General features: G+C 37.6%; 1 protein-coding gene across 1 annotated transcript in view; it reads right to left on the reverse strand.

Annotated features, from left to right (window-relative positions):
* The window catches only part of LOC126175161 (solute carrier family 22 member 7-like), an 89,448-nt gene that overhangs the window by 13,066 nt on the left and 50,128 nt on the right, over positions 1-26,254 (reverse strand). Inside the window, exons 4-5 of the mRNA XM_049921746.1 lie at positions 20,582-20,803; positions 10,252-10,466 (exon numbers count right to left, since the gene is read on the reverse strand). Coding sequence (XP_049777703.1) covers positions 10,252-10,466; positions 20,582-20,803 — 437 coding nt within the window. The remainder of the gene's footprint in view (positions 1-10,251; positions 10,467-20,581; positions 20,804-26,254) is intronic.

Below are 26,254 nucleotides of genomic sequence, written 5' to 3' on the forward strand. Positions count from 1 at the left end.
TTCCTTATTTTTTCATAACATTTACCTCACTAGATATAGTTTCTGATTGACACATTCAAAAAGAAGTGAACAGGCACTTATCAGTCATATCATCATATCATTGGCCTAACAGCATATTTGTCCACCTTATGTGAACAGCCATAAGAAGTCCAAGTATCAAATAGATTAATATGTAATTTTCCCACAGCATAATGTGGCCACTAAGAGTCCATGATCCTTATGGCAGGCAGATATTGACATCAAATGGCAATCCTGATGAAAAGTAAAAAGTGTAGCTCAGATTTCTAGTAAGACAAAATTTTCTTCCTGAGTATTGTGTCATATGTATGTTTTGATTCTTGGTGAACAAGTTAGGTGTTTAACAATGTTTGAATTTTATGACGATGATGACTATGATGGTAGTGGTGATGACAAGAAGGAGGGGGTGAAACCCAGTGCCAGCACAAGCCTACACATTCTGAATAGCATTAAGGGAGCCACCAAACTTGGCATCCCCACTTAATAGTCTGATCACCATGAACAGTGTCACACTCAGATATTTAGGTTATAAACTATCTTTTTCCAGAAGAAATAGACGTATCTGAAAAACCACCAGGTACACAAAAACAATGGAAGTCATTAGCATTGTAATAAAACCTTTCCTAGTATGGAAATACTCCATAATACCCTTTTCTAAGACCTGATTTGCTAAGGCAGTGAAACCTGGACCATAAAAGCAGAGGTGCAAAGAGACTAACAGCCTGTTAAATGACGTTCTTGAGATGAACTGCCTGTTACAAGAAATAGGAACATGAAAGAAATGAATATGCACTGAAGGAACTAACAGGAAGTTACTACACATTATATTTAGAAGTACCAGAACTGGAGGAAATATATACAATGAATGAACTCAAAGAGGATCCCAAAATCCATGCTACACTACCACATTAATTGTGCAAGACCATTACATAAACCAATGAAAAGATGGCAGGAGAACTTATCAAAAAGACTGTAACAGGCCAAGAGGTGTAGAACTTGGAAGGAAGAAGATGAAGATGGTGATTACGATGTAGATGACCCCTTCATATGAACCTCACTCATTAATTAACTTTACTACTGAATTTGACACAGACTGACACTCATTTCACTTCACAGATATGGCAAGACTGTGATGCCCATACCCTTGGATTAGGCAAAGAAATTTCAACTCTTGATGTAAGCAATGTGCTTCGCCTTCATTAACTTTCTTAATATACATCAACTGCAACATTATGTGTACAGTCAAAGAGAATGGTTGCTTCCACAGTATTCATTCATAACATTTACCTCACTACATTATGCTCTTTGTCAAAAATCACTTAAGAGTCAAAGACATTTCACTTTTTGCACACCTACATTATATAAAGCATCCTTTGTATCAAGTGCATCTGTATCACATGCACATAAGTGAATGCAAACAAACTCTCCAAGGTAACAACAATGAAATCCTTGAAACTGTGTGTAAGACACTGTCCCAAGAGAACAACAGAAGTAGTGAGGTGAATAAGTAACATAAGAAAGGATAGATTCTGATGTATGGAGACCATCATGGTCACAGAATAGTGCAAAACATCGTGAATATCCAAGATGACTTTATGGGTATGGATCACATTGAACCAGGAGCACCTCTTTCTGTTGCAGTGTAGCCATGTGTGTAAAATAGTGAATCATTCTCAACAAATGATATCATCATAATCATGGGAGATGTGAATGATATAGTGAAAAATCAAGCAAATGACACTATCAGGCATACAAAAGGACACTCAATAAGTTAATTATCACTAAAGCGATTTCTGCTAATACTCCACAGACACACAGTATAATGCAACAATTTATTTATGATCAAGAAGTGCAAAAGACAAACGATAGGATTAAAAAATATGTAATAAATTTCACAATGTGTCTCTGGTAAATGTCAGTAATCTAGAAAGAAACCTGCATACTACTTGAGGTATCCACATGAATAAAAGATGCAAAAATACTGTCAGTAAATCAACTGCAGAGGAAATTAGACAAAATTCTCCACAAAGTAGCGTAAATAAGTGCATGAACATGGAATGGCACAAGTCATCAAATCAAGATCTGCCTCATAAACTGTTACTGCAGGCATGCCAGGGAACTTTTAAAGCCTACTGGACAGTTTGGTAGCCCAACTTCATCCTGTATAGTCTGGCAGGAGAAATTCAGATTGTATTTCATATATCAATCTTGGTAGTCTTGAAAACAAGCACAATGATCTGGATATAATTTCATGTGTTGACAGACCTGATAATTTAGTCATAACTGAGCACTAATTAGCATCAGTCAACCACTCTCCATGAAGTTTTGTTCTGCCTTTGTGCAGGAAAAATAAGACTGGTGGTGGTGTAGCAATCTGCACTGTAAACTCAAGTAATTTCAGTGTTATTGACAAAGTGCCTTCTCCATAGAAGGAGTCGCAGAATTTTCTGCAATAAATCTAAAACAAGGTAGAGTAAACATAGCAGTTATTGGTGTGTACAGGTCACCTGGAGCCTGTATAGAGATCTTTTTCAAAAAATCTAACCCATTTTGTGATATATTCACACACAGGTGTTACATTTTCTGCGTTAAATTGCCCTGTAAATATTGTAACAACAGGGGATATAAATACAGACTTAAAACAAATGACACCAACTCCAAAAATGTACATATCCTACTCAATGAATTCAATCTGACCCCACTGATCCATGAGCCTCCTAGAGAAATTGGCAACAGGGGAAAATGTCTGGATTGCATAATAACAAACATGACCCATCTTTCCTAGAGTACCTCTGTTCTGAAACTATCCATCTCTGCTCACCATGCAGTTCAGCTTAAGTTTGAAGCAAATAAGGTGCCTTTTGTCACTAAAATGAAACTATATGTAAGCAAAAGAATTATGTATAATGATAAAATTAACAGACTGAACTGCATGTTAGCACACATACTTGTACATGAGAACAGTAGCTTTTCCTATTACAGCTTAGCTGTTGCCTTCTATGACTGTTCTGATGACACTTGTCCACTTGAAGCAGGGATGTGGCTTGCCTCCTATTTAAAGGACCAGAAACAGAAAGTTATGGTAAACGACACTAATGGGGAACCAGTGTCCTCTTCTTGGGGCACAGTAAACTGTGGAGTCCCACAGGGCTATATTCTGGGTCATCCACTTTTCCTTATTTTCATAAATGACCTTCCAATGAGTACAAGGGCTAAGGTAAAATTTACTTTGTTTGCTGATGACACGACAATTCTGGTAGACAATTCAACAACTACTAATCTTGAGATTGCTGTAAATGCAATTTTTCAGGAGACTTAACTGGTTTACCTCTAATGGACTATTACTAAATTTTGAAAAAACTCAATTGATTCAATTCCATACAAGCCGAAATATCGAAGGTGAGATTAATGTTAAATACAATTATGGGAATTTAGCAAGAGTGGAGTCAACAAAGTTCCTGGGTCTACTTATTAATAGCAATCTAAACTGGTCCTTACACATTCCTTACCTATATAAAAACTAAGCTCAGCAATTTATGCTATTCATGTGATTGCTTCCTTCAGTTATTTAAATACTTTGAAAGCTGCCTATTTCAGTTATTTTCATGCCCTGATGGCCTATGGAATTATATTCTGGGGAAACCAGCCAAAGGCAAACAAAATCCTCATAGCACAGAAAAGAGTCATTAGGATTCTGTGTGGTGTCAATTACAGATATTCCTGCAGGAAACTCTTCCAAGAGCTGAGAATACTCACAACAGTATCTCAGTACATTTGCTCTCACATGTGTTTCTTGTGTAAAAACCATTCCCTTTTTGAAATGAACAGCATGTATCATAACTATGACACCAGGGTAAAAAATGATCTGCATCTTGAACAAAAGAATCTAAGTATGGTACAAAAATGCATAAAAATATTTAATGCTCTCCCTCAGGCAATAAAAATTTCAGTTATTGATCCACCCACTTTTAAAGATCAACTTAAACAATATTTTCTAAGTAAAACCATTTACTCACTGGACAAATTTATGTATGAGAATATGTGAATTGATTTTGATTTATTGTAAGTCTGTTCAATGTAATTTGTAACTTTTTACAAAAAGCAATTCTTGTAAACATATTTTTCTATTAATATATTATTCATTGTACAACCTATTATTATAAACAAATGTCTCAAATCTATGTAAATGACACATTCTACACCCAACTGATTTATCACTAATGGGACTACAGAAAAAGAATGAAATAAATAAATAAATTGTAGCCACAAAATTTAAATGAACAAAAATATAAACAAAAGTGCCTGGATAAATGTCACTGAAACAAGAAAATTAAAATTACTCAATAGTGTAATGTTGAATCACAGAGAAAATCTCAAGCCAAAGGAGACCTTCAAAATTTATCAAGAATACTATGAAGATTTATTAATACATGCCAAGAGCAAGTATGTTACAAACAAGCTACAGGCTTCACACAATGTTACTACTGGTGTATGAGAAGTGATAAATCACTTAAGAACAGGCAGAGAGAAATTCTGTATGGACTTAATTATTGACCACAGTTGGATGATCATGAAACACCAACTTGAAGTTGCAAATATTTTTGATGAATGTTTTTATTCAATAAGGGAAGCTGTCAGTGACAAAAATAACAACCAGCAGTATAATTTTAAAGGAAATGCATCTAAGCATAGCATATACATAGCTCCCTCAAATGCAAAGAAACAATGGCGATCACTAGCTCTTTAAAATCATCCAGTTCTGCATGGCATGGTGGCCTCAATGTAACACTGATCTTTAAAAATGGCACAAATACAAAATTGAAGACTACAGACCAATCTCAATAATTCCTGTTATTTCCAAAATAGTTGAAAAAGTCCTACATACAGTTATAACCTTTCTCAATAAGCACAAGCTAATGTTTGATAACCAAAATGAATTCTTTAAATGTAAACCAAATAGCACAGCAGCTGATCAGTAAATTGAAAAGGTAATAACCGGCATTGAGAACAATCAACAAGTTGCAGGAATGTACCTCAACCTTGAGAAATCTTTTGATTGTGTGAATGGTACTATCCTATTACAGTAGATAAGCTGTGTATCATTGGTATCATGGGCAATCATGAATTAATAATGTCTTACAGGAGTAACCAAAAACAGTTTGTACAGCTTAAAACTGAAAGTGGGGTTCACAATTCCAGAACACCAATATAAAATATGTTATGTCCCAGGGCTCAGTATTGGGTCCTATGTAAACAACATAAAATAGTACACTCAAAGTCACAAATTAGTTCTATATGCAGATTATATGCCTTTCCTGTGTAAAAAGGAATCATTTAACTAACTAGAGACCCGTTGTAATAATGTCACAAGGAAATTGTCCAATACGTTAATGAAAGCCACTTCAATGTACACCCCAGTAAATCATGTCTCATGGAGTTCAACAACATTAGTTTTAATGATGAAATTAAATAATCAATTAATTTGTAATAAATTAATTTGTAAACAAAAAGAGATTAGTGTAAAATTCCTTGGATTAACAATTCAGAACAATCTAAACTGGGGGACACAAGATGACACTCTAGCATGTAAATCATCTCTCATTTGAATTATGGAATAAAAATTGAGAGAGCAACAACCAAAGAAAATCTAAATACGCCACTACTACTGCAAAAAAGGGCTATAAGGATCATCTACAGAGCAAAATATAGAGAATCATGCTGTAGATTGTTACCTAAAACTTTATGTGCTAACTCCAGTAAAGATGTATATTCTAAAAGCCATACTACTTGTTAGAAGACTGCAGCTCAACTTTTGTTCTGATTTGCATCAGTACAGTACCAGAAACAAAGAAAAATTTTACATCAGCAGCTACAGAACATCACTGTATGAAAAGGGTCCACAATATGCAGGTTTGAAGTTAACCAGTGTGTTGCCCACTACTGTTATGACTCTTCCCACAATAAAGCTTAAATTTCAGCTAAATCCCTTTTACACGTAAGAAGAGTATCATACTTACATGCAGAATGAAAAATGTTTTGAAAACTGTGTAAACTGTGTTAAGCAAACCATTTTATTTGTAATATAATCATTTTGTTCATCAATGACATTCAGAAAAATGTATTACTATCAAGAACTGAAACCTGTTTTTGAATAAATGCAAAGAATCATTCAATGTTGAATAATAATAATAATAATAATAATAATTCCCGTGGAGGCCCGGGAAAAGAATAGGCCTCCGGTATGTTCTGCCAGTCGTAAAAGGCAACGAAAAGAACAAACCACTAATAGGGCTAACCCCCGTTTTAGTGTGATTACTTGGTTCAGGACAGAACTAAAGAAGCCTCGGACAAGCGCCGTCATGGTCGGGGACGACGCTTGAACCCTATGCCCGCCCACAATGGTAACGACACTGCTAGCCAACTGGAAAATGATTTAAATCCAAATAGAGGTGTTTTGCAGGATATGCTTCCTGCAACCACCCTAGAAGGAAAACAAAGACAGAGGATGAGATGGTCAGATGAAGTTAATCGACACCTCATGTTCTGTTACTACCAAGCAACAAACCTAGGAACCAATACAACTGGATACAGATCACAAGTATACACAACATTTATTACCAGATACCCAGAATTAAAATTTTTAACAGAACAACGACTAGCTGATCAGATCCGTGTAATAATCAAAAATAACAGGATACCCCAGTCAGAATTAGAAAACATCAAACAACAAGTACAACAAATACTAGAACAAAATAATGTGCAATCAGAAGAAGAAGAAAATACAGTAACGGACTCAATCATCCCAGAGAAAACAAACAAAGAACAAAACGCGACAATTAAACAATCAGAGGAAAACGACATCTTAAGACAGCCACCAGAACAAGCACAAATAGAACACGAAGTGACACACATGTTAGATATAGAAGAAAAATTTCAGCTGACATATATAGAATACAAAGACACAAATACAGACATTAGACCATTCTTGCATAGACCACCAAATAACCCACAAGTCGAAACAACAATGACAACTATCAACACAATCATACACAACAAAATAAATGAAAACACAACTATGGAAGAGTTACAACTACTGGTTTACGTAGGAGCACTCACTACACTAAATATACACACTAGGCAGAGATCAGAACCAACCAACACACAGAAGAAACCCACAAAACCAACATGGCAACACAGGTTACAGATCGGAATAGAAAAACTGAGAAAAAAGACATCGGACAGCTAACACAATTTATAAGAAATGAAATATCAGACAAAAAACGAAAAAGGTTAGGTAAAATCTCACAACAAGAAGCAATAGAGCAATTAGATGAAAAGAAGCAGAAATTACAAGCATTGGCCAAACGACTTAGAAGATACAAAAAAAGTAAAAATAGAAGGAAACAAAACCAAACATTCAACACAAACCAAAAGAGATTTTACCAAACAATAGATAACACACACATTAAAATAGACTATCCACCAAACATAACAGACATGGAACACTTCTGGAGCAACATATGGTCAAACACGGTACAACATAACAGACATGCACGGTGGATACAAGCAGAAACAGACTCATACAATATGATACCACAAATGCCTGAAGTGATAATTTTGCAACATGAAGTCACCCGAGCAATTAACTCTACGCACAATTGGAAAGCCCCTGGAAATGATAAAATAGCAAATTTCTGGCTAAAAAAGTTCACCTCAACACATTCACATCTAACTAAATTATTTAACATTTTCATTGCAGACCCATACACATTCCCTGATACACTTACACATGGAATAACCTATCTGAAACCTAAAGATCAAGCAGACACAGCAAACCCAGCTAAATATCGCCCCATAACATGCCTACCAACAATCTACAAAATATTAACTTCAGTCATTACACAGAAATTAATGACACATACAACACAGAACAAAATTATAAATGAAGAACAAAAAGGCTGCTGCAAAGGAGCACGAGGATGTAAAGAGCAACTGATAATAGATACAGAGGTGACATACCAAGCTAAAACTAAACAAAGATCACTACACTACGCATACATTGATTACCAAAAAGCTTTTGATAGTGTACCCCACTCATGGTTACTACAGATATTGGAAATATACAAAGTAGATCCTAAATTGACACAGTTCCTAAACATAGTTATGAAAAACTGGAAAACCACACTTAATATCCAAACAAACTCTAATAATATCACATCACAACCAATACAGATTAAGCGTGGAATATACCAAGGAGACTCATTAAGTCCTTTCTGGTTCTGTCTTGCTCTGAACCCACTATCCAACATGCTAAATATTACAAATTATGGATATAATATTACTGGAACATACCCACACAAAATCACATATTTGCTATACATGGATGATCTAAAACTACTGGCAGCAACCAATCAACAACTCAACCAATTACTAAAGATAACAGAAGTATTCAGCAATTATATAAATATGGCTTTTGGAACAGACAAATGTAAGAAAAATAGCATAGTCAAGGGAAAAACACTAAACAAGAAGATAACATATTGAATAACCACAGTGACTCCATAGAAGCAATGAAAAAAACAGATGCCTATAAATATCTAGGATACAGACAAAAAATAGGAATAGATAATACAAATATTAAAGAAGAACTAAAAGAAAAATATAGACAAAGACTAACAAAAATACTGAAAACAGAATTGACAGCAAGAAACAAGACAAAAGCTATAAATACTTATGCTATACCAATATTGACCTACTCATTTGGAGTAGTGAAATGGAGTAACACAGACCTAGAAGCACTCAATACACTTACACGATCACAATGCCACAAATATAGAATACATCACATACATTCAGCAACAGAAATATTCACATTAAGCAGAAAGGAAGGAGGAAGGGGATTCATCGACATAAAAAACCTACTTTATGGACAGGTAGACAATTTAAGAAAATTCTTTCTAGAACAAGCAGAAACTAGCAAAATACACAAAGCAATCACTCATATAAATACATCGGCTACACAACTGCAATTTCATAACCACTTCTACAACCCTTTAGATCACATAACATCAACAGATACGAAGAAAGTAAATTGGAAAAAGAAAACACTACATGGCAAGCACCCGTATCATCTAACACAGCCACACATCGATCAAGACGCATCCAACACATGGCTAAGAAAAGGCAATATATACAGTGAGACAGAAGGACTCATGATTGCAATACAGGATCAAACAATAAACACCAGATATTACAGCAAGCATATTATTAAAGATCCCAACACCACAATAGATAAATGCAGACTTTGCAAACAACAAATAGAAACAAGTAGATCACATCTCAAGTGGATGTACAATACTAGCAAATACAGAATACTCCAGAAGACATGACAATGTAGCAAAAATAATACATCAACAGCTTGCCTTACAACATAAACTTATAAAACAACATGTTCCCACATACAAGTATGCACCACAAAATGTACTGGAGAATGATGAATACAAATTATACTGGAACAGAACCATTATAACAGATAAAACACCACCACATAACAAACCTGACATCATACTCATCAATAAAAAGAAGAAAGTAACACAACTAATCGAAATATCCATACCCAATACAACACATATACAAAAGAAAACAGGAGAAAAAATTGAAAAATACATCCAACTGGCTGAGGAGGTCAAGGACATGTGGCATCAGGATAAAGTTGACATTATACCAATTATACTATCAACTACAGGAGTCATACCACACAATATCCACCAGTACATCAATGCAATACAGCTACATCCAAACTTATATATACAATTACAGAAATCCGTAATTATTGATACATGTTCAATTACCCGAAAGTTCCTAAATGCAATATAACATATACCGTACAGTTAAAAGGAAATCACGCTTGATCAAGATCTGTGTCACTTTCCATTTTTAACCAGACCTAAGGTCTGAGAAAGGGAAGAAGAAGATGATGATGATAATAATAATATTTCTATAATACCAAGTAACATTAAAAAATGCTCTGCATATTCCCAAAATTAAAGAGATGTCCTCATCCCTTAAGTAGAATTAATCCTATTGTTCTAACTGAACAATGTATGTTAATTTCTCTTACAATAAACTAACATTTTATTTTGTCTAATCAGTTTTAACTAACATTGTATTAACAATTTGCATGATAAACTACCATTGCATTGTTAAAGTATATCTGGTAAAATATATAAATACCTTTGGGCAAAAATATCATGGCAATGGACAGGACACCTGCAATCAGTAAAGTGAGACAGTGTGTAATTCGCCTCCCAAGCACATTACCAACAAAGTGTGCCACACTGACAGCAGGTATCTGTAGAATACCTTGTGCAACATAAGCAAGAAAAGGATTTTCTCCAAATGTAGTGTTACTAAAAAGTAAAGTGAACATGGCAAGTGCACTAGCAGACCTGAAAGGAAAAGAATAATACTAAATTAACATTGGGGTGAAGGATAACATGCAACATCATGCAGTTTAGATTCAATGTGGAGTGATATCATGTAATATCTGATCCTTAACATAATATTTGTTGTACAATCATAATCGAAGTAAAACCTGCTGCCTGAATGTCAATAACCTTCCCATTCACCTAATGTATCTTGTAGTTATAGGTTTGTGAAATATATTAACAGGGTGCATAAATTACATTTTCTGAATACCATATAAAAGTAATGTAAGGACATACAATGCAACACTGACACTACGACATATCCTAGAAGATAAGTTGAAAAAGGGAAAACCTATGTTTACACCAATTGTAGATTTGGACAAAGCTTTTGGCTAAGTTGACTGGATTAGGCCTACATCCACAGAAATTTTGAAGGTAACAAGGATAAAATATAGGGAGCAAAGGTTATTTATACCTTTACAGAAACTACACTGTAGTTGTCATAGTCACAGAACATGAAAGGTAAGTCACAGTTGAGAAATGAGAGACAGGATTGTAGGCTATCCCTGATGTTATTGAATCTGTATACTGAGCAAATGAAGAGTGGACCCAAGAAGAAATTTGGAAAGGCAGTTAAAGTTAAGGAAGAACACATTTCCACTTAGCAACAGTGACAAGAAACATTTCAGATTACATGAGTGGTTGCCATGAAAATTTCAACTCTAGCACTGACAACAATGGACAAAGTTTGAGAGTACTGCATAACACGTTTCAGACAAGTACAGGGCATACATAAAGTCTGGGAACACATTCAATTATTTATTGCACAAGAACTAAACACTATACAGCTGTCATACATATTTCAATTTGAGGAGAAACTCAAAGTTTTTTTACTAACATTCGACATGCGAACCATGAGTGACCCAGCAAACGTCAATAATGTAATCAAATTCTTGCTGTACCCATCCTAGCATGGCATTGTCAACTGTGGCAGTCACTTCCCATATTCTCTCCCCGAGCTCTGTTACAACATGTGGTAGATGCAGAACATAAACCTGATCGTTAATGTGTCCTCACAGAAAAAAGTCACACAGAGTGAGATCTGATGATTGGGGAGGCCATTTCATGAAACATCTGTCCCCTTCTGTAGCATGGCTGATCCATCAATGTGGCAGCTCCATGTTCAGGTACCCATGAACTTCAGGATGAAAATGGGGTTGAGCCCCATCCTGCTGAAAGATGAATGGAGAGTCTAATTGCATTTGAGACATCAGCCATTGCTGCAACATGAGGAATATCCAGTGACAGAGCTCTCGGCAAAGAATAATGGCCTGTACAGTTTTCAGACTGACAAGGCACAAAAAATATTTACCTTTGGGGAATCACATTCAAATTCAATGCATTTGTGTAGACGTTTTGTACCCCAGATTCAACAATTATGCCTGTTCACTTTCCCATTAGTGTGAAAAGGGACTTCATCACTAAAAATTAAGCAATCAACAATGCCATCCCCATCCTCATTCAGTTGTTGCAACTGCAAACAGAACTCAAAATGCTTGTCTTTATCATCATCATTGAGCTTATGCACTAGCTCCAATTTGAATGATTTCACAGACAGCTTCTGCTGCAGGACTTTCCACGCTGTCATTGAAGCCATTTTGAATTTGCAGGATGCATGACGCATCGATTTCTTTGGACTCCTTATGAATGTCTCTCATACACACTCCACATTCACTTCACTCTCACTGGGACATCCACTTCTCTTTGCCGGGCACTAGCAACCCATCAAAACAAATTTCTTGTTGGTGGCTTCTTACTGTATTTGTTTCTAAACATCTGTTGAACATCAGAGCACACTTGTTTTTGTTGAACTTCAACACACAGAAAGCTCACTCTGCACCTGAACTAGGCGTATTTGCAACTATTGCTGACTATTGGCAAATTACCAAACTATGCTGTGGCAGTATAAATGAATAGAAAACTTTCTGGGTTTCTCCCCAAAATGACATATGTATGATATCTGCATGACGTTTGGTTCTTGTTCAGTAAATAACAAAGTGTTCCCAGTCTTTATGTACACCCTGTATATGCCAAGTGAAGGGATAGGAAAGATCCACCATGGTTTGACAGCCATGTTACAAAAATGCTGGAAAATCACTGAGAGCTTTCCAGCAAATTTAAATGTAGTCACAGCCTCACAGAGAAATAAACACTGAATGAAGTGTCAGGAGAGTCATACATAAGGCATTCATTCAACAAACTTGAAAGTAAAATTCTATCTACCAACTTGACAGAACATTTTAAGAAGTTTTTGTTTTACCTTAAATTAGTACACAGATTGAAGCCATCTGTCCTGACATACTGTCATCATAATGGCATCAAAATGAGGACAACAAAGATAAATACACAATTTTTTCCAGTACTGCTTCACTGAGGAAGATCACACACTAATTCCTGTCTTTGATTGTTACATGAACATCAAAATATCAGATGAAATATAAAAGTAAAAATTTTATAGGCCAAGAGCAGTAACTATAATTTTATTTTTGATTATCAGTTTCTGCACTCTGAATTGCCATCATTGGAGTTGTAAAGCATATAGATCAAAATTATAATCATAATAGGATTATACTTGTTTACATAACATGGACACACACTACTTATCTTGCAGAAATACATCATAATAGAATGTCCATCATCTGTACAGTATATTGTCTTCCATCATAACAAGTCATGTGTAAACAGAGAAATCATCAACACAAACAGAAAAGTCAGGAAGATATGTAGCATTTTCTCTAATGTTACATTTATTGAAGAAACAAGCTCACTGTGAGAACATTTCACAAAGCATAGCCTGCACAGAAACGACTATGGTAAACAAATTCCATGCAAAGAAATATTAGAAAAAAATTAGCAGCACACAGGAACAGGTGCAGAGACCTATACCACTGTCTATGAGGGAAGAAATAGAAGATATAATACTATATTCAGTAATAGATTCAAAACAGCCACAAGATGAAAGAACAGAAGAGGAAACATCACACTGCCCTACAAAGGAGAGAAAGGCAGTGTCATCGCCAGCAAAAGAAGAAGCTGTGGCAGAGATCCTGCAGACAAAATATGGGAGAGCAGAAAGAACAAAGTAGCAAGAAGTAGGATTTTTTTGTACTAGCAGGTAAAAAGAAAGGTGCCATAGAAAATCGAAACATTAACACAAATATTTCTAATACAAGAATATTGCAGCACAATGTAAAGTATGCATCCAGTAAATTAGAACAAATAGAAGTACTAGCAGCTGCAGAGTTACCACATGTGTTTATTATATCAGAACATGGGCTAAAGGGAAATGAAATTAATGTATGAAATTTATTGTATGATTATATGATAGCGGAACAAACACTGGTAGCAGTTACTTCTGTAAAATATCTGGGAGTATGCGTACGGAACGATTTGAAGTGGAATGATCATATAAAATTAATTGTTGGTAAGGCGGGTACCAGGTTGAGATTCATTGGGAGAGTCCTTAGAAAATGTAGTCCATCAACAAAGGAGGTGGCTTACAAAACACTCGTTCGACCTATACTTGAGTATTGCTCATCAGTGTGGGATCCGCACCAGATCGAGTTGACGGAGGAGATAGAGAAGATCCAAAGAAGAGCGGTGCGTTTTGTCACAGGGTTATTTGGTATCCGTGATAGCGTTACGGAGATGTTTAACAAACTCAAGTGGCAGACTCTGCAAGAGAGGCGCTCTGCATCGCGGTGTAGCTTGCTCGCCAGGTTTCGAGAGGGTGCGTTTCTGGATGAGGTATCGAATATATTGCTTCCCCCTACTTATACCTCCCGAGGAGATCACAAATGCAAAATTAGAGAGATTAGAGTGCGCACAGAGGCTTTCAGACAGTCGTTCTTCCCGCGAACCATACGCGACTGGAACAGGAAAGGGAGGTAATGACAGTGGCACGTAAAGTGCCCTCCGCCACACACCGTTGGGTGGCTTGTGGAGTATAAATGTAGATGTAGATGTAGAACATACAGGAATATAAAAAAGTTGCTAATTTCTCAAGATTTGAACATAAGAGTGTAGGGGTGGCAGTCTATGTACACAGTAAAATAAAGGGTATCATTCCATGGTCAGTATAAAACTGTACAGAAATGCTGTTTGAAGCTGCAGCCGTACAGACTACATACTAAGGGGGGGGGGGGAGAATGTGTGATAATAGGGCCCTACAGGTCACCAAAAAGTCAGATAAATGGATTTCTAAAAGAGTTAGAAGTCCTGTTAGATAAGGCCAGCAGGGAATTACCTCATATAATTGTAGCTGGTGATCTAAAGATTAACACACTAAAAGACAACTGCTATACAAAGAGTTTTCAATGTCTGATTAAAACTTATAGACTTAATTTAACAGTAGACAGTCCACAAGATGCTGTAAATACAGAAACATTAATGGATCAAGTGGATCACTAATATAGCACAGAGCAGGCAGATAGTACAAGTCATATACACAACCATTGCAAACCTCTATGTGGTATTAGTTGAATTAGCAGGCAACATAGGAAGGCAAGAAAAAATATTTGAAGACTTTAAATAAACTAAGCAAACAAACATAGATAGTAATTAAAACTTCCGGGCTAAGAGGCCATGGCCCAATAGTAGAAATACTTCTCCCTGACGTTTCGTTGCCAGCTGCGGGCATCAGCATCTGAGGTGAGTCTACGACTGGCTGCTAGGCCGTGGAGGTCCTGTTTATATAGAGCGTGTAGAGGACACCACCACTCATCACATGTTGTCAGCAGTAAAACTATCTCTGGCTGGCGTCATTACTCTCGATCGAAGGTAATCGATTGTCACATCTTTGGTACAAAGTTGATCGCCATATCTTATCTAACTTCAAGCCTTCTTCTTTCCTGTTAAAATTATTGTGGTGTATAAAAATCTCTACAGCTTCTCTATACATACGTGCATAACAATGTGATGTCTTAGCTAGCACCCTCGTCTCACTAAATTTTATTTCATGGTCATCCGTTTCAAAAACATGTTCCGCTACAGCCGATTTGTCCGTGTGTCCCAGTCGACAGTTCCTTTTATGTTCAGTTAGGTGAGTATTGATACTTCTTTTTGAGGTTCCAATGTAAACCTTCCCACAACTACACGGAATCTTATACACACCAGGAGTAGCTAAAGGGTGTCGTGCATCTTTCGCCGATCTTAAGCATTCACTATATAAACAAGTCCTCCACGGCCTAGCAGCCAGTCGTAGACTCACCTCAGATGATGTTGCCCGCAGCTGGCAACGAAACATCAGGGAGAAGTATTTCTACTATTGGACCATGGCCTCTTAGACCGGAAGTTTTAATTACTGAAGACGCCGGCCGTGAAAGCCTACATGCTATGATTAGATGCCTCTACAGGGAGGATATGTCGGTTATGGTATGACGATTGGAGAGCCTACGCAAGAAGAAGGCCCAGCAGCTTTGTTCACTCACTTTCTTGCTACGTTGTCATGACACCGGTACAGTTCTGAAGTTTTTGAAGGTGAGAAGATTGTTTCATTCAGCGCAAGCTAGCCGTATCTATTCACACATGGAACTGGCAATGCTACGAGAATGGATCCATCAAACACGTCAAGGACTGACGGTAACAAGCAGTCAACTATTAAATCTCCATCTATTTATCAGCAATAGAGTGCAGGTTTGCGACTGGAATAAGGTGGATGGGCTAACATTTAGATGCATGGAACATAGTGCAGAAGTGTCTTCTAATAGGCAGAAGAAGTAGTTTGATAATCTACAGAAGAGCAGACAGGAAACACCGGTTACAGACAATTCTCGAACGGTTATAAATTTGTCCAGAAAAGAATTATCCAGGGAAGAAACTTCTGTTCTCTTGAAAGGAGGAACTTTTGCAATTACCCCACTGAAGATTCCAGTGGAGGATATTGTAGCTAATATAGAGGCGGGGATTCGGCTGTTACCATCACACACTGCTGATGAAGTTAGGATGGAAACAGCCGGGATACTGTGTAAAGCTAAGCCACCTAGCAGTAATCTGTCTCAAGGAGAAAAGAAAGCATCACGGGAGATTAATGCGGACACGAGTATTATTGTACTTTCTGCTGACAAGGGAAATGCTACCGTGGTGATGAAGAGTGAAGACTACCACAAGAAGATCAGTGACCTTTTGGATCTTACCACGTATAAAAAGTTGAAAAAGGATCCTACAACGAAAGTGTTGACAGTTACCAATCAATTAATAAAAAAGTATTCTCTTCCTTCAGAGGATAAAAAAGATCTTTGCAAAATGGAAGCTTATCCTCCTAGATTATATGGGCTACCTAAGGTGCATAAACCTAATGTCCCACTGAGACTGATAGTAAGTGCTATTGGATCCGCTACTCAAGAGCTGGTTAGACATCTTGCCACCTTGTTAAATCGTTTATCAGAAAAACTGATCATCATATTAAAAACTCTATGCACTTCATCGAAAAATTGAAGGAGATTACTGTCAGCCCTAGTGATATTCTTGTCAGCTTTGATGTGGTGTGTCTGTTCACCATGGTTCCTGTCAATGAAGCTCTTGCTTGCATATCTGACATATTTCCTACTGATATAGTAGCTTTGTTTAGACATTGCCTTTCCACGACTTATTTTCAGTACAATAATGAACATCAACAAAAGCATAACGAGGATAACGGAATGTAGTCAAATTAAGAAGAAGAGAATAGAAGCTTTCGAAATGTGGTGCTACAGAAGAATGCTGAAGATTAGATGGGTAGATCACATAACTAATGAGGAAGTATTGAATAGGATTGGGGAGAAGAGAAGTTTGTGGCACAACTTGACCAGAAGAAAGGATCGGTTGGTAGGACATGTTCTGAGGCATCAAGGGATCACCAATTTAGTATTGGAGGGCAGCGTGGAGGGTAAAAATTGTAGGGGAGACCAAGAGATGAATACACTAAGCAGATTCAGAAGGATGTAGGTTGCAGTAGGTACTGGGAGATGAAGAAGCTTGCACTGGATAGAGTAGCATGGAGAGCTGCATCAAACCAGTCTCAGGACTGAAGACCACAACAACAACAACAAATGAGTTCTATGAACAAATTAATGGAGTGGCAATGGGTAGCCCTCTAAGTCCAGCCATTGCTAATATTTTTATGGAATTTTTTGAACAGCACTGCAGTCAGCCAGAAAAAGGCCTTTGAAGTGGTATCGGTATGTGGACGACACTTTTGTCATATGGAATCACGGTGAAGAAGAACTGAACCGTTTTTTGAAGCATTTGAATACCATCAATTCAAAAATACAATTCACTATGGAGACAGAAAGTAATGGACAGATTAATTTTTTGGACATCTCAGTAATTAAATGAGCAGATGGGACTCTGGGTCACAAAGTCTACAGAAAAGATACGCACACTGATCGTTATCTTCATAAGGATTCAAACCATCATCCCAGGCAGAAGAGAGGTATTATCAAGACATTGGTGGACAGGGCTAATAAAATCTGTGAGCCAGCTTATTTGCAAGAGGAACTAAACCACTTGCGAACCGCTTTCCACAAAAATGGGTACGCCGGCAAGGAGATAAATCGAGCACTCCATTCCAGAAGAAAAATGTCCGAAAACGTGCAACAACAACAACAACCATCGGTGGGGAAAGTTTTTCTTCCATTCATCCACAATATTACAGACTGTATGGGAAAGTGCTGGCCAAGTTCAGAGTTGAAACAATCTTCAGACCCACCAAGAAGATTAGTGAATGCTTAAGATCGGCGAAAGATGCACGACACCCTTTAGCTATTCCTGGTGTGTATAAGATTCCGTGTAGTTGTGGGAAGGTTTACATTGGAACCACAAAAAGAAGTATCAATACTCGCCTAACTGAACATAAAAGGAACTGTCGACTGGGACACATTGACAAATCGGCTGTAGCGGAACATGTTTTTGAAACGGGTGACCGTGAAATAAAATTTATTGAGACGAGCGTGCTAGCTAAGACATCGCATTATTATGCACGTATGTATAGAGAGGCTGTAGAGATTTTTAAACACCACAATAATTTTAACAGGAAAGAAGAAGGCTTGAAGTTAGATAAGATATGGCGATCAACTTTGTACCAAAGATGTGACAATCGATTACCTTTGATCGAGAGTAATGATGCCAGCCAGAGATAGTTTTACTGTTGACAACACATGACGAGTGGTGGCGCCCTCTACGCGCTCTATATAAACAGGATCTCCTTGGCCTAGCAGCCAGTCGTAGACTCACCTCAGATGATGTTGCCCGCAACTGGCAACAAAACGTCAGGGAGAAGTATTTCTACTATTGGACCACGGCCTCTTAGCCCGGAAGTTTTAATTACTGAAGACGCCAGCCGTGAAAGCCTACATGCTATGAAACATAGATAGGTTACAAAGGCTATTGCAAACCTAAGACTTTAGTGAAGCATACTTAACAGAAAACCTAGATAAAGGATGGGAATCATTCTGCAATACATTAGGCCATTACACAGATGTTGCATGTCCGTTAGTACATAGGGAAATAAATAAGATGAATAATAAAAATTGGGTCACACTAGAGATAAAAAGGAAGGGGGGAAAAGTATGTATAAAAATTGTCAGCTAAGGCAAACTAACTACAGTTTGCACATGGCATAGTTCACAGTGGAACAAACTTATAAAACTATATGAAGGTAAGAGCACATCACAACGATATTCATAGGAAGATTCTTTGAGAAATATAGTCTACCCACAAAGGAGATAGCTTACAAAAGCCTCATTCAACAAATACTTTAATATTTCTAGTCAGTCAGTGATCCACACCGAATAGGATTTAAAGGGGAAATGGAGAAGATCCCAAAAAAACAGTGTTCCTTTGCAGGTTCATTTAGTAAAAGCAAAAGCAAAAGCATCACAGAGATGTTCAGACAACTCCAGAGGTAGACACTGCAAGAGACATTCTGTATGATGGTGTGGTATACTATTAAAGTTCAGAAATGATAAATTCCCAGAAGAGTTAAATATTATATTGCTTACTCTTATGTGAAGCTCATGAAAATACTATGAAGGTGAAATTAGAGAAACTTGGGCTTACATGTAGGCTTCTCTCATCTTTCTTCCCATGAACCATTCATGGCAAACAGGACAAGGGGGTAGTGGTAGTGACACAATTAGTACCCACCACCACAGACCTTGAGATTGCCATGCAAAGTACAGCTGTAGAGATATGTAGAAGAATTAAAGTGTCTAAGGTTTGCCAAAGAATATGTGATTCAGTCAGATAGCAAAGGACATGGAAGAATTGTTGAATGGCGTGATTAGTGCCTTGAAAAGAGAATGTAATATGAAAAAGAGCAAAAGTAGAACAAGGATAATAGAGTGCAGCCAAATTAATTCAGATGATGCTAAGGGAATTGAATTAGGAAATTAGGCAGTAAAATCCATAAATCAGGTTTGTTATTTGGGGAAAAACAGAACCAATACTGATGATGTCCAAAGTAGAGATGATGTAAATTGCATACTGGCAATATTACAGGAAGCATTTCTAAAGGAGAGAAATTGACTAAAATGTAATAGCAATTTAAATGTTAGATAGTATCTTCTGATGGCATTTGTGTGGAGTGTAGCTTCATGTAGAAGTGAAATATGTATAATATGCATTTCAGACAAGCAGACAGGAAGAGAATAGAAGGTTTTGAAATGTGGTGCTATAGAGGAATGCTGAAGATTAGATGGGTAGTTCGAGTAAAAATAATGAACTGAATCAAACCATGGAAAAGAAATTTGTGACACTCTTTCAGTAAAATAAGGGCTCATATGATAGGACACAGCCTGACATATCATAGAAATGTCAATTCAGTAATGACAATGGAAGGAATTAGGAGTGGATGGGGATAGAGGAGATAAAATATGAGATTTTCTGTGGGTGTTTCATTTACTTAGTATGTTATAACTGTACATAACCATCATTGAAATGTTAACTCCTACTTTCATCATACAATCCCGTATAATGCCAATATCATCAATTTTAAATGAATTTGCTTAAGTGCAGTAAGAAATGGTTTGTCAATAGTGTCTTTTACATACATATGGTAACTGAGGATTGCAGTACCTACATAAGCTTAAGGTACATACTTGCCACACATTAAAAGAATAGTATTCTTGAACAGGTTTTTGTTGGTGAAGATAGTTTTGACACTCATGTTTGGACTTCTTTGTTGAGACAATATATTCAGCTTGCTGAACATATCTTGTGGTACTGGCTTGCCATTTACTTTAGCAATATGTTGAAGAACCTTGAGAGCCTCTTCTGGATGACCCTTGCTAATATACCATCGAGGAGATTCAGGCAGATACCTGCAGAACATAATTTATCAAGGTACTACCACATTTTCATTGCAGGAATTCAATTTCATATTTAACATGTTCACTGATTCTGCTGATCACAAACATTTTGAAAACGTAGTAGGCCTATTTATGAACTGTCTTGGAAGATTAAAGTGTACTTTAAGTGTCATGCCTGCATTGCTCAGTCGGTAGGAGTATTACCAACAGAAGTCAATGTTCCTGGTTCATGTTCCAGTCCAGAAAATAGTTTTAATTAGGAAATATCAGAGCAGCACTCACTCTGCTGCAGAGTAAAGTATTCAGTGTTTATGGTAGAAGTGAAATCTGATGAAGTGGAGCTATTCCTCCTTACCACATTTCAAGATATTGTATTTAACCAAATGAAATGTATCCCAGGATAAATATACCACCATGGTCCATCATATTAATGACTTATCAGGTAATACTAATAACTTCAGACTTTTGCAGATGATTGAGTTACATTACATTGTACTGTCTGGAAGTGCTGCACAAATATCCAGTCCTGTCTTAATTACATTTCAAACTGATGCAAAGACTGCCACATGTCTTAAATGTAATCAAAACACCATAAAAAATTAGAAAACCTACTTATTATCAAGTGATACAGATAATGATAGATTAATTCTTCATTAAAAACTGAATTCAAGAATCAAACATTTTTGTACACCATTGATCATTTTCCATGAAATCGGTTTCATCACTGTAACATAATACAGAATGTAGTAACACATATGGGTACTTAAAAATAAAATACGTTAGTGTCAGTTAACTATACCACACATATTGAACACAGCAATAATAAAGTACACCACAGGAAAATTTCTAAGAGCTAGCACCCGTAAGTTATAGTATAATACAGTAGAGTACGAACCCTGTGCAATAGTAATTGGGTAGAGCATACAGGACTTAATTGTATGAACTGCAGAAACCTAACTACACAAATTGTAAACACAACACACAGTAATATAATAAACTACAGGAAACTTTGTTAAATGCTAATATTCTCCAGAGGCATCTCAAAGAATTCTTTAATATGATAAAATGGGTTATCTGATACACAGCTGTACCGCTTTGCGTGCACACACGCACACACTTTTGTTGAGTATTCTGGTCCTAGCAAAAAGGAGGATGACAGTGCCCCATGTGACCTGTTTCACACACTATGCACAGGACCTCTAATTTATTTTTAAAATATTCTTGATGTCAGGGGATAATCCACATACAATCAGATCTTATGACATACGAGTACACGACAGGAAAAGTCCTGAGTATGTCACCCTAAGGTTATATAAGCTCACTAAATCCCTAAGTTTGAAAATTAGGTATGACACCCTGAGATATATTTTCATGCAGTTGAGTGATATGTTCCAGTGGAATTTGGAGTCAATGTAAACACCTAAAAGTTTTAGTGACTTATTTTATACTTTATTTGACATTCCCATAACAAGTTATTGGGTTTTATTACAGGGTGTATACGCAGAAGAGGAAAAAAAAATTCCTGGATTTTTCCCGGATTTCCTGGTTAAAAATACACTTTCTCTCAGGTGAAAACACACTTTTTCCATGTCAAGTGACAGTATATTTTCCCTCGGAACCGCAAAAATTATCAGTCCTTTGAATGGTTAAGGTTTTATACACGGGCATAGAATTTCCTGGCACTTTACAAAATGAAACTTAGGGAAAAAGACACATCTTCGAAATATCTTTGATGTGCAGCAACATCTACGCTGCATATTTTCGTATTACGAAAGTATACATTGGAATTCCACCAAACACCGCACGTTATGTTCCGAATCATTGAAATTGAGATTGTGATGCCCTTTTGTAAGCCAGTCATAGCTCATGTCACATGATCTCACCAGCCAATTACAGTGGCTATTCAGAGCAGATAACATGGCGCATGTTACACTTTAAGCTATATCAACACAAAGGTGCCAGTAAAATTTTTAATGACATAAATGTCTGATCTTCAGGGTTCGAAATTCTTCTAAATGGCTTGTCATCAAAGAGTTGATTTTTAAAGGAGAATCAAACCCTCTTTGCCATAAGAAATTCATGGTACATTATCGCACATACACTCCTGGAAATTGAAATAAGAACACCGTGAATTCATTGTCCCAGGAAGGGGAAACTTTATTGACACATTCCTGGGGTCAGATACATCCCATGATCACACTGACAGAACCACAGGCACATAGACACAGGCAACAGAGCATGCACAATGTCGGCACTAGTACAGTGTATATCCACCTTTCGCAGCAATGCAGGCTGCTATTCTCCCATGGAGACGATCGTAGAGATGCTGGATGTAGTCCTGTGGAATGGCTTGCCATGCCATTTCCACCTGGCACCTCAGTTAGACCAGCGTTCGTACTGGACGTGCAGACCGCGTGAGACGACGCTTCATCCAGTCCCAAACATGCTCAATGGGGGACAGATCTGGAGATCTTGCTGGCCAGGGTACTTGACTTACGCCTTCTAGAGCACGTTGGGTGGCACGGGATACATGCGGACATGCATTGTCCTGTTGGAAAAGCAAGTTCCCTTGCCGGTCTAGGAATGGTAGAATGATGGGTTCGATGACGGTTTGGATGTACCGTGCACTATTCAGTGTCCCCTCGACGATCACCAGTGGTTTACGGCCAGTGTAGGAGATCGCTCCCCACACCATGATGCCGGGTGTTGGCCCTGTGTGCCTCGGTCATATGCAGTCCTGATTGTGGCGCTCACCTGCACGGCGCCAAACACGCATACGACCATCATTGGCACCAAGGCAGAAGCAACTCTCATCGCTGAAGACGACACGTCTTCATTCGTCCCTCCATTCATGCCTGTCGCGACACCACTGGAGGCGGGCTGCACGATGTTGGGGCGTGAGCGGAAGACGGCCTAACGGTGTGCGGGACCGTAGCCCAGTTTCATGGAGACGGTTGCGAATGGTTCTCGCCGATACCCCAGGAGCAACAGTGTCCCTAATTTGCTGGGAAGTGGCGGTGCGGTCCCCTACGGCACTGCGTAGGATCCTACGGTCTTGGCGTGCATTCGTGCATTGCTGCGGTCCGGTCCCAGGTCGACGGGCACGTGCACCTTCCGCCGACCACTGGCGACAACATCGATTTACTGTGGAGACCTCACGCCCCACGTGTTGAGCAATTCGGCGGTACGTCCACCCGGCCTCCCGCATGCCCACTACGCGCCCTCGCTCAACGTCCGCCAACTGCACATACGGTTCACGTCCACGCTGTTGCGGCATGCTACCAGTGTTAAAGACTGTGATGGAGCTCCGTATGCCACGGCTAACTGGCTGACACTGACAGCGGCGGTGCACAAACGCTGCGCAGCTAGCGCCATTCGACAGCCAACACCGCAGTTCCTGGTGTGTCCGCTGTGCCGTGCGTGTGATCATTGCTTGTACAGCCCTCTCGCAATGTCTGGAGCAAGTATGGTGGGTCTGACACACCGGTGTCAATGTGTTCTTTTTTCCATTTCCAGGAGTGTAGTTCAAGTTACATAAAATGATATTTACTTTGAAAGTAATGCTTTTCAAGCCACCATTCGCAATATTTTCCCGCGACTGTTACAAATAGGTTCATTTCAGATAGTTGCCCAAGAGCGCAGATAACAGGCAACACCGCGCTTGCACAGCTACCATTGTTGTTGTTGTTGTTGTTGTTGTTGTTCGTTGTTGTTTACTGAGCACCCGTTTTATCATGTACAATGATATGGGATTTGTCATGTGTTACATACAGAAAATATATGAATAACAACATATTATGTAAAAACTATCAGTGAACAATCTGAATTAAATATATGGGCAAAACAACTATAGCTTACATGATATAAATTGGTTACAATATAGGACACAAATATGTTACATATATTCTGTGTATAATGGACAGCAACAAGAAACAATGATTATAACACTCTATATTGACAGATTAATTAATTTTTGTGTGTACATAAAAGAGTCTACCCCACGACAACAAGTTTGTATATGAGTAACTTATAAGATAGGTGAAGGCACGCTATCTTTCTGAAGAATTCATATATTCACTAACACTGTAAAAACTATTACTGATTAACATTCTTGTGAGTTCACTTTTAAAACTGCTCAGCTGCTGAATTCTTTTTATTTTTAAGGGAAGAGCACTATAGAGAGTTTTTGGGTGGTATATTGCACTCTTGTTGTACTGGGCTTTCTTATGCACTTCTCTGTGAAATTCATTACTCTGTCTTGTTGTATAGTCATGGAACTCACTGTTTAAAGTAGAAAACTGGGGGGGGTGAGACTTCAGAAAGCATATACTTTCATAGATGTAAATGGATGGAAGAGTCATGATTTTATATTCCTTGAAAATTTCCCTACATGGATCTCTAGGTGCAGCTCCTTTTGTGATTCTTATCGCTCGTTTTTGAATAATAAAGGATCATTTTGCCTGACTTGAATTGCCCCAAAATATGACACCATATTGCAAAAGACTATGCATAAATGCAAAATATGTACACAATACTGTTTGATCACTGCAGCAATTTTTGAGCATTCCAAATACATAGCAACATTTACGTAACTTTTTATTGAGCACATCTATATGCTTGTCCCATTTTAGATGCTCATCTAACCAAATTCCTAAGAATTTTGTATTTGGCGTTCGTAGTATATTCTGTTGGCCTAGCTTCACAGTTATATTGGGCTTCATATTATTTGAAACATGTCTGTAATTCATCCATAATGTTTTTTTCTCATTCACAAATAAACTGTTGTCCCTGAACCATTTACTTGCTTCAACTGTTGATGTTTCAATTTTGCTGTTAAGGCCAGTCTCATTCTGAGCTTTAATAAAGAGACTTGTATCATCAGCAAAAAGTACACAATCAGCTTGTGTTAAATAGTTTGGCAAGTCATTTATAAAGATCAAGAACAACAGGGGTCCCAACACCAAACCTTGGGGCACCCCATAACTAACTTCCTTATAACCATAAAAGTATGACTTTCCATCATGAACTATTTCTACTTTCTGGCATCTGCCAGATAAATATGACTTAAACCATGCATGAGCAGTACCACGGAGTCCATAGCAACTAAGTTTTTTGAGCAGTAGTTTATTATCAATAACGTCAAAGGCCTTTGATAAATCTAAAAAGACCCCACAATTTACTTCATTATTATCAATGGAATTTAGGACAAGTTTTAGAAAGTTGTATATAGCTGTTTCAGTTGATCTATTCTTTCTAAAGCCATTTTGTTCATCAACCAATATTTCACTTTTTTTAGGAAAGTAGAGAGTCTTCCATGCATTACTCTTCCTGTAATTTTTGAAAAACAAGATAACATTGATAAAGGCCTGTAGTTTTTTACATCATAATGATCCCCATTTTTGTGTAATGGTTTTATAATTGATTGTTTCAGCTTTCTAGGTAAAGTGCCAGTACTGAAAGATG

This window comes from Schistocerca cancellata, chromosome 3, assembly GCF_023864275.1.
Source record: "Schistocerca cancellata isolate TAMUIC-IGC-003103 chromosome 3, iqSchCanc2.1, whole genome shotgun sequence".
In the NCBI taxonomy this organism is placed as follows: Eukaryota; Metazoa; Arthropoda; class Insecta; order Orthoptera; family Acrididae; genus Schistocerca; species Schistocerca cancellata.